This window comes from Camelina sativa, chromosome 6, assembly GCF_030686135.1.
Source record: "Camelina sativa cultivar CO46 ecotype springtype chromosome 6, ASM3068613v1".
In the NCBI taxonomy this organism is placed as follows: Eukaryota; Viridiplantae; Streptophyta; class Magnoliopsida; order Brassicales; family Brassicaceae; genus Camelina; species Camelina sativa.
Genome location: NC_141885.1, coordinates 21,219,579 through 21,229,913, shown reverse-complemented (window position 1 = coordinate 21,229,913; position 10,335 = coordinate 21,219,579). Strand labels below are relative to the sequence as shown.

Below are 10,335 nucleotides of genomic sequence, written 5' to 3'. Positions count from 1 at the left end.
GTCTCCACAAATTTGGCATCTAATTTCTTAGCCTTTTTTTACTGTGCAACAAATCAAAGGAAAAAATTAGTTGGGAATCAGAATGATGACGTCAATTTTTGCATTATTTTTCAAGGTGGTGATGATAATAAAACACACACAAAGATTCGATGGAATCCAACACACTAAGTGCTCACAATAAATCTTCTTTTGGAAAAATGGTATCACCTAACACGATAATTTAAGTCTTGTTTATAAGAACTGCATTTACAGTCACTCTTACTTAACAAACTAAATGAAACCCATAAAACGTAAGAATCGCATTAAACATCACTTATGTTAGTCAAAATACTAACATGTATTGATCTAAAATCGTTTGTTCTAATAACTTGTAATGGTCGTACCAGTGGCATATAAAAGAACCGACATACAAAAAAAAACTTCGAAGTTACGTATGAATATGTGGCTGGGCAATAGGTTCGAGCGAGGGACAGGTCAGCTCGCAGCAGCCATAATACAGTATCTAGTAGAGAGTCTTTGCACGAACTCTCTGTCTAAGCTGGAGAGGGTCCACACTGTAAAAGGAAAATGCAACCTGTACTACCAATGAGGTATTGACACATGTATGGAAGAAAAGAGTGTCGGTTCCTTTTCTCTTTTTGCCAACATATGGATGAATTGAATTAACATATACTTTTGTTTCTCAAGGAAATAAACACATACAGTAGACCACTTTTACAATAGATACTACTATGAAATGAAAGAAAGACATTTATTTATAAAATTAACATAAAATCTTTCTTGTAGTTAATCTTTCATTTCCACGTATAGAAATAGAATAAACAACGTACAGTAATGTTATAATTTTAGTAGGAAGAATGAATGTTTTTCAATCCTTAATCGTATAACATAAATACATAAGTATAACCGTCCTCCATTACCACTACAAAGTACTACTATTTCCGGCAAGCCACTTGCTAAATTCATTAAATGAAATTTATCATTTTTGTCACTTGTCAGTGTTCTAATACTATTAAAGAAATAAAGGCACGGCTGCGTGACCTTTAATAAAAAAAGGTTGAGAAGCTCCATAACTTGCAATAGTAGCTCATTAGAAAACTCCAACACCAGCACTGTTTTTCAAAACATAAAATAAGGTTCTTACTATAGAGAGTGATTGATCAATACAATATTTGATTGGTAAGTATAATATATTACTTTAGAATAAATTAACGTCGTTGAGATGGTAAATAAAGAAAAGCAAAGCAAAAGCACGCCTACTTGTTATGGATAATTGTGAATTCTTGGCTTCTAAATGAAGCCACTTAAACTCGCTATACTACTCCTTGAAAGAAGAAGCAACCCCACTTTTATTTTAATTTTTAAAAAGTATTTTCTCCTTTGTTTTCTTTTGTTGTTGTTCATATCTTCTTTTTCACAAGCTCACGCCTTTAATGTGTTGTGGACATACAAAAGATACTACTAACTTCATCTATATCCAAAGCAATTATTGACTTACTAACTATATTATATCATATGTTATAACTATATATGTGCACATACTTGGCAGTTTCAAGAACACGAATATTTTAATTATCATTATCATTAAATTGAGTATCTTAAGAATTCCACAAAAACATATGCTTATTCAAAACGAATAATGAAGTTTCTTCTATGTTAAAACATTTGGAATGTATTTTGACGGACACTTTATAAAAGGATTACTCAAACAAAAAAAAAAAAAAAATGATATGTAACCAGAGAAAGTTTTATAGAATGTGGTGTTTGTACCGAAGAAAATGCTAAAGAAAGGTTTTGCTTGGCATTACACTAATAGCTTATGATAATGGCATGGTTGTCGCAAAGTGGGAAAAGGAGGCGAGGCATAAACATAAACGTATTGGTTTGTGGGTTTCTTCAAAATCAAGAGAAGCCATGAGACTCGAGAAAGAACAATAGATGTGAGTAGAGTCAATTGACTCTGTTTGGATATAAACGTAATCAGATAAATCAGCGTTTAAAATAGTTCAGAGATTTATGATGTATTGAGGGAGGTTTTCTAATTCTATATTCTCATTCTATTGCAAGAGGGGTGGAAGTGAGTGGTGTGTAACAATTATCCTAACGTGTGATAAAACATTATTGAACCAAAAAACTAATAAAAATTAACGTTTGATATGTAACCAGTGAATGTAATGAGTGGAGATAAAAAGTTTACACCGAATAAAGTGATTAGACAATGAGCTTTTTCCTATGTGTGAGTTAATGCATATACCATTCGTCCCTTTGGTGAGGCTTCGATGATAGATAATTGGTAGGAAGATTGAGAATCCGATTCCAACGATGAAACTCGTGATGGCATTATTGTTTGTTTTGATATAATTATAATAAGGTTTCAATAATTGAAGAAGAAAGACGTTTTCTAAAGTTTGTGTAATGTTAGACAAAAATAATAAAAAAAAAGTAGGGGGAAATTGACTTTAACCAGCTCAAAAGACCAAATAAACCACATGCGACGTGTGTCTTTATAACAAGCAAAAACATATCAATATAGTAATAAAAAAAAATCTAATTATGAAACATGTGATACCATCATCGTCATCATCATAAGTGGTCTCGTAAAGGCCTTCTTTTCATAGACTGATTTAACTAACGGAGTCATATGTAATCCTGTGGTGGTAAAATTTTTTTTAAAAGTTTTTGTTATCGAAAATTAGTTTTCTTTTCAGTATTATGCATTGTAGAAAGAAACTAACATTCTAAAATTTAGATCAGACTTTTTTTAGACAAAATATAACAATAGTCTATTAAAAATAAAATAAAAAATCTGTTACAATCAGATATATATATATATATATATGTAGCCCACACCGTGAGGAATCAAAATTTGTGGAGTTTATCTACCGAATGAGAATCAAATATTATTTGCCGAAAAACCCACTAAAAATAATACAAATTTCGAAGTTTCCAACAAAATAAATAATTCCAAAAATGTTCCATTACCACATTTTTGAATATAATAAAATGCAAAAAAATAACAATATCTCCTGATTTGATCAATGATTATTTCCGAAGGAGACCAAATCAATAATGAATACAGAACGTAACGTGGACATACTAATAAAACATCTGTAAAAAAAAAAGGGGAAAACAAAAAATCTAAGAACATAACAAATGTCAAATGTGTACAAAAATTTGTTTTTGTAAATTTCTTAAAAGTATTAATAAATGCTAACAGTAATTATAAACAGAAGAATCTAATTCACAAGAACAAATACGTTTCATAATTATATCAGTAATATGATTACTGTTACCATTACCATTACCGCGTTGTATTATATCATGATTCTTTATCGACGAAGCCGCCGAGTTTCTCGTCCTCAACTCAGCTAGCGAACTCGCTTCCGGCACCGCCGACTCACTCGCAACCACTTCAAAGTTCTTAACCATGTGAACATTCCCAACGAGCTGACTCAACACAACCGAGTCCGTCGTAACAGAGCTCTTCTTCTTGTTCTTGTGCTGCTGCTGCTGCATCGCCGCTCTCACGATCTCAGTGTGCATCGAGCTCGACAGTCTCCTGATCCCTTTGGCTCCGCCGACCAGAATCGCCGGGTTAACATCAGAACTTTTCTTGCTGCTGTGTTTGGAAAAAAAGAGGACAGACTCGGGGCTCCGGTTACGAATCCGGGTAAACGGGTCGCCGAGGAACAAGGAGGTTTTAGCGTCGACGAGCATAACGTGTTTGAAATTGCGTCTTACTCGACCAAGCAGCATTGGGTAACACGCCCACCTCCTCAAACTTATCGGAACGTGGTCCATGAACCCGGATAGCGAGTTTTCAGGATCCAACTCAGTCACGTCGAACCCCACAACAGAGCCATGAGTCAACTCGTTTGACTCGGTCGAGTTATTATTATTAATAATAATCAACGACGAATCGTTTGAAGAAGCTCTGTGAGTCTTCTTCCCCCAGATAGGCTCTGGTGATGATGACGTCTTCTTCATGAATTTAGTCAGATTAAATCCCCAAACCGAATCGATTTGATCCGACGAATTCGAGCTCCGATGAACATCGACGAGTTTTAAGAACGAGTCGTTCTCCTCTTCGATAAATCCGGCGAATCTAGAACCAGAGGAAGGCGAATTGAAGAGCAAAACGACGTCGGATTTAGAAGTGACACCGGAGCGGTGGAGCAGCCGCATGAAGAGACGGAGATCGTCGTCCGTCGCGTCGGAAGCGAGGTGAGCTACGATTAAGCCTTGCATGCTCCTGGTGCCTCGCAGAAACAGAGTACCCATACCTTGGAGAGCGAATCGATCGTAACGACGACGGAGGGGTTGAGATCCGACGATGTCGCGGTTGAGGAGGAATCGACGGTGAGGACGAGAAGAAACGGAGGGAAAACCAGAGGAAGGCTCGAAGGTGGAGAGGGTGAAGAGGAAGAGAGTGAGGAAGAGGAGGAGGATGCAGATTGAGATTGTTGATTGAGCTTTGGAGAGGAGAAGACGTGAAGATCTGGTGCGGAAGAGAGTCGTTATTGCCGCCGGAGAAGAAGAAGAAGAAGAAGGTGAAAAAGAAGGAGAGTCGTCGTTGTTGTTGTTGTGGTCAGGGAAGAAGACTAAGAGCAAACCCATGGCTCCTCTAGTGTTGTTGTTATTGTGCTTCGTCTCTTTCGCTGATATCAAACCCATCTTCTTCTTCTTCTTCTTCTTCTTCTTCTTCTGTATTCTCTTCCCCACTCTGGGGTTAGTGGTGTGACGAGAGGCTCTTTTTTGGCTTTCTTCTCAAAATTATTTCTTCTGTTTGATTTTTATTATACTATTGATGATATCAACGAAATGGATCTCCGGGTCGGGTTTAATCGGGTTGGAGTTAATATTTAATTTTGGAAACGACAAAAAAATATGGGCGGATTAAAAGTTTATTAATGACACCGATACTGGTAGCCTAATTTACAAGAAAAAAAAATTTAACTGATTAAATTGATGAGACTTTAAAAAAAAAAATGAAGAGGAAAATAATTATTGACTTTTTACACAATATATTCTAACTGAATCTGTTAAATTAATATAAAAATAAATGTAAATAATGTATTTTAAGATAAAGTTAAATAAACTAAGATATTCACAAAATATAATAAGGTAGTTAACATTCAAAAAAATTGCAGAATAATTAGAGTACATAGATATATTTTTTAAAAATGTTTTAAGTCATTTGGATATAAGATTGGTATGATGTTGCCTTTACTTTAGGTATGAATAGAATCACATGTTTATTGCGCAATGTGCTTCCCTTATTAAAGGGAACCTTCCTTAGTACAAAAATTCAGTGTACCGAGCCTTGTCGAGAAGAGAGTAACAGTATAGTTATGGGCCGGATGTTTAGTAACTAAACCAGTTTTTATTTTTCTTTCTCTAACGTGTTAAAGGGATATGTGCCTAATTTTCTTCTCTAACGTGTCTGTATTCTGTAACTGTGTACTCCATAGTCCATATGTTAAACAATGTAAAAAACAAAAGGAAAGGTAATGTAAACGCTGATACATAAATTGATCCAAGTTTACATAATTTGCCCTGATCACATGCTTTTTTTGACCGATGCAATGCTAATTTTTAAAACCGGCGTTGCACGTTTCTGAAAACTTTTTCAACGACCTAAGGAAAAACAAACAAAGCAATCGTATCTTAAAATTAGTTAATCCTATTATCATTCCTATAATAAACCAAAAATGGCAAAAAAAACAAGAAAATAAACAATAAATGTGATGAAAGGGCAGTTACTAGTTACTACTACTCTCATTCATAGACCCACTTTATTAAATCTGCCCCCTTGATTACAGCTAGGATCCGTGATCGAGATATACATGAACAAGGTTCTCTCGTAATGAATGGTTCTATTAGTAAAAAAAAAAATGTAGGGTCGATGAGAACGGTGATTTGACTTTTGTTTGAGAACAAGTGTAGTTATCAAAAAAAAGAAAGAAAAAAAAAAGCAAGTGTGACTGTGTGTGTGTTGATGATGACGGTGGATCTCATTCTCATTCGAACCTTCTCATGAAGGCACACGTGGCGTTTCCTTCTTCTGCAGGTTTTACGTTTTTAGGTCCGGGACTTGTGCTTCTTTTTTTTTTTTTTTTTTTGAATATTCCGTTTAGACTCGTTACCAATTTTTGTGTCGACTAGTCATCACTTTGGCATTATAAATGATTGTGGACTTATTTCGTAATCATGGGTCGAGTTAAAAATTACACTAGCAGTCTTCACAAATCACAACAAAAGTTTGATATAATTAGACTTCTACACGATGTGGTATTTCACAATCCGTTTCTAAAATATTATCTCTCCGTTTAACTCGAATTATCACTACATACTCCGTTTTGAAACCAGCTATTTTCTCTGGAGTATTCTATTTTTATAAGGATTTTTTTTTTTTTTTTGCATCACTATCATGTTAATAAATTTCAGTGTCCACTATCAAAAATATTGTACTGTTTGTACTTACTGACAATAAAAAGTAACTTGTACTCACTGCCGCTTGTCTACCATCTGATGATTTATTTCTCCCAAGCATAAGTATCAGAAATCATTTTTTGTATAGGAAGTAACTATGTCTAAGCCGTCGACGACCTTTGAATTGTCGGTGGCCTTAAATGCCGGACACATTTCAAGATCATCTATTTCTAAAAGTCCAAAAAAAGATAACATAGTTAGGCCCAATAAAATAAATGGGCCGGTATAACAAAGGGATAGAGAATTAGAGATGGTTTTGTTTTAGCATATTTTACATACGAGTTTTTTGCAGCTTCACCTGTTATCGACTAACCATGTCTATGAGCGATTCGATTTGTTGTTTTATTGGCTGAACCTTCATGTATCACTTCCTGTCAATCTATACTGTAGTTTCGATGTGTTTATGTTTTCTTGACTTCACTGCAATTTGTTTAGAAAATGTATATTCATCACACATAGTATTGTGTGTTGGGAACTTTAACTAAGAAAACCTAATATCATATTAGATTAATCAAATCCCTTCTTGATTGAGAAAAAATGTTCACCTAAACATTAAAGCAAAACTCTACTTGAGACGACGAAGTTAAAAGTAAAGCAACAGAGCCAGGAACAAGAAGATACATAGAAAATTCCTAAACACCAGGATTAGAAGAATAGTTGTTTCCATTAGTCAGAAGCCACTTGACTCCCAGAGTTATCGCAGACCTGTTCCATCTTCGGCTTCTTTCTCTTTGTACAGTACCCCGTCGATGCTAGCCTAAGAAAGACAAAACCAATCAAGCGTTTAGAATCATCAGAAGCTTCACAAATAACAAAGCTTGTAACAGAAGCTAGGGTTTTTGTTTGCACTTTACCCCAACTGCAAGGAAGTGTCCGAATGATGCTCCTCGTTGTCATTCTCATCATCATCTGATGAAGAGCTCTCGGGATCAGCTTCTTCTGGGCTAGAAGCTTGAGGTATTTCACTCAACACTTTTGGTCCTGAACCTCTCCCCAGCAACTCTACCTGAGAACAAATTTAGATTTAAACACAGTCATGTATGGTGAAAGACCAGACCAAGGTAATTATTATATGCTTGATGAATCTCTCTCTACCTGTTTGCGCAAGATTTGGTTTTCTTCCAATGCTCTCTTCTCCTGATAATTATTATAAGGCAACAAAACAAGGATATTGAGATTCAGCATTGTATAAGATTTGACGATAACTATGATTTTGACATTTGGGGAGGCTCTGTTCGTACCTGTACCCTGGATCTTTCAATCTGGTTGAGCAAGAGTTTTGTCTGGAATCAAAACGAAACTTTACAAGTCAGGAATGAATAAACAAATTGTCTCTCGATGAGTATTTTTGTCTTCACCTTTTGATCCTTGACGCTACGCAAGCTCTCGTTCAACTGGGTTTCAAGAGAAATAAGATCCGGGAAACTCATACCATCAAGCTCCTTACCCTTCAATCTCCTGTTCAGGTAACAAAGAGAAAACAACCAATGAAAGACCACAACTTTACACAAGAACAAACCAAAATATAAATCCAGGGAGAGACACATACTCAGTTGCAAGCTGTAATCTTTCAAGTTCCCCCTTCATAGAATCATCATTTCGCAACTGCAACAACGGATACAGAAAAAACCAAAATCAGATAAAGAAAGAGGGATACAGAAAAATCTCAGCATTATGGATAGACATATATACCACTGCTTCATTTTCACGTGAAGCACCAAGTAGAAGTTGTTGTTCCCTTTGTTTATGCTCAGCAGACGCAGTAGTGTATCCATATCTTGAAAGAATTTGCTCCATACTTCACAGATTGGGAAAAAAAAACAAATCCCTTAATTGGTTTGATGATCATCACAGAACCAAAATAAAAACCCATGAATAATCTCAACTTCTACATTCTCAGTTTCTTCACAAAGGATATGAGATAAAAACACACTTTTGTTAGATACAAACAAACTCATCTGCAGTCTAGTTAACATGGAATTATAAAAAATCTTTCAGATTCTAACAAACTGATACAGATCACAGCATCTACCTATATTTAGATACCAAAGACAGTATCAGAATGCATTTTCTTCAACAGTGATTAGAGGGTTTATTTACAAAAACTCAGAAACTAATCCGATTACAAATCCTAATCAAAGAAACACAATCTCGATTCTCCAAAAGATGAACCCTTAAATCAAAAACCCACAAAAAAAAGGTTTCACCTTTAAAGCCAAAGATTTCACCAGATTAATAAAAACAGAGGAAACAATCATCACGACGATTAAACAAACAGGGGTTTTTGCTCTGCTTCAGATACAGAAGCCCAAAAAACGTAAAAAAAAAAAAAAAAAAAAAAAAAACAAAATCTTTTGGTTTCCGTATGATAATAAAATTACCAGGTGCTGGAGAAATCGTAAATCTTGCCGGTGCTGGAGAAGATGATAAGAGCAACATCGGCGTCACAGAGAATCGAAAGCTCTTTAGCCTTCTTAAACAAACCGTTTCGTCTTTTGGAGAAAGTGACTTGACGACTGTTGACATTCTCAATCTTCTTAATCTCAATCCTTCCTCTCCCCATATCTCTCTCTCTGAACAAATAAAAAAAAAATCAATCTGGGCTTCTGTAAAATCCAAAAAAAAGAGATGATGGATGATACAGAGGAAGTAGAGAGAAGAGCCCCTTCTTCTTCGTTATGTTAAAAAAGAAGAGATTTTGTGTATTTTGTGTGAATATATAAGGGAGGTTTTCTTTAGAAATCGATCAAATATGACAATTGGGAAAGGGGCTAAGGATGGGAAAAAAAGAAAAGAAAAAATTAGACCAAAATTAGGTATTATTATAATTGTATATAAAAAAAAAAAGAAGAAAAAATGGAGTTACTATAAGTAGCAATTTTCCATTTTTGGCTGGGTTTTGCTTAATTTGCTTTGCTTGGTGTGAGTGGCTGTTTTCTTCTTTTGGCACTTCTTTCCCTTTTATAACGCCTTGTTTTGGTTTCGCATCTCTTCTCCCTTTTTTTAATATTTCTAGGGTTTTCTCCTCTTTTTTATTATTTTTTTTCTTTCTTTTTAGGTCATGCTTTTTGTTACGTTTCTAAAAACTTTTAATCTACCAAAATTTTATTGGTTAAAATATATGTATATTAATATTGACCCGTATATTAGGAAAATCTTTGATCAACCATCATACTAAACAACATTGATAGTTCTTTAAATTTTATAGTGTTTATCTTTAAATAGTTTTTTTTTTCTTTTAATACCACGTTTATATGATAAGTGTGATCCTTAACAGTGATATCTTTAAAAAGATACTAGTAGAAACGTGGCCTTATTTTTCTTTTTAACTTTTTTTTTTTTTTTTTTTTTTTTGTGAGAGATCTAGTAGAATAGCCAAAACGTGGCCTTATTTTGAAGAATAAGAATATGATGCTAAGAAAACGCAAAAGGTGTGGGCTTTAAGGCTTCTATAGATAGTAAACTCTTACTAGCAGGATTGCTTTCCCATCGAAATCAAGTTTGTTATATTTTTAGTAAAAGAAAAATATCCTTTTATAAAGAAGACTTTCTATTGTAACTGATATTATATTTAGAGAACCTTAAACAGTATTTTGGAATTATCTTTACATTAGAAAAAAATAAATAGAAATTAATTAGTTTAGTCGTGTAATTCCGGTAAACAAATATATTTGTGTATAAATATGGAAATATTTACACACAAAAAAAAATGTTAATACAGCTCACAGTTTTGTTTTAGAGTGTAAAACTATTCAGATGAGTGTTTCTAAATATTGTTTTAAGTCATTTAATGGTGATCTTTTTTTTGGTCAATATTTTCTCCCTTTTTGGGAATTAAATTAT

At 34.3% G+C, this 10,335-nt stretch overlaps 2 protein-coding genes across 3 annotated transcripts; both read right to left on the bottom strand.

Moving 5' to 3' along the window:
* Positions 1-3,027: 3,027 nt before the first annotated feature.
* Positions 3,028-4,873, bottom strand: LOC104792030 (uncharacterized). Its single transcript, XM_010518053.3, has one exon. It carries the CDS (start codon positions 4,672-4,674, stop codon positions 3,211-3,213), a length of 1,464 nt encoding a protein of 487 aa, XP_010516355.1. The 5' UTR covers positions 4,675-4,873; the 3' UTR covers positions 3,028-3,210.
* A 2,121-nt stretch (positions 4,874-6,994) lies between these two features.
* Positions 6,995-9,419, bottom strand: LOC104792029 (agamous-like MADS-box protein AGL18). Of its 2 annotated transcripts, none has more exons than XM_087454301.1 (9): positions 9,359-9,419; positions 8,874-9,065; positions 8,185-8,290; positions 8,042-8,097; positions 7,851-7,950; positions 7,734-7,775; positions 7,588-7,629; positions 7,347-7,498; positions 6,995-7,249 (listed from the first exon to the last, which is right to left on the bottom strand). In XM_087454301.1, the coding sequence occupies exons 2-9, from the start codon at positions 9,053-9,055 to the stop codon at positions 7,159-7,161; spliced, it is 771 nt and encodes a 256-aa protein (XP_087310427.1). In that variant the 5' UTR covers positions 9,056-9,065; positions 9,359-9,419; the 3' UTR covers positions 6,995-7,158. The 2 variants fall into 2 exon arrangements, with proteins under 2 accessions (XP_087310427.1, XP_010516354.1); XM_010518052.3 differs by lacking the exon at positions 9,359-9,419 and adding an exon at positions 9,135-9,249.
* Positions 9,420-10,335: the final 916 nt, after the last annotated feature.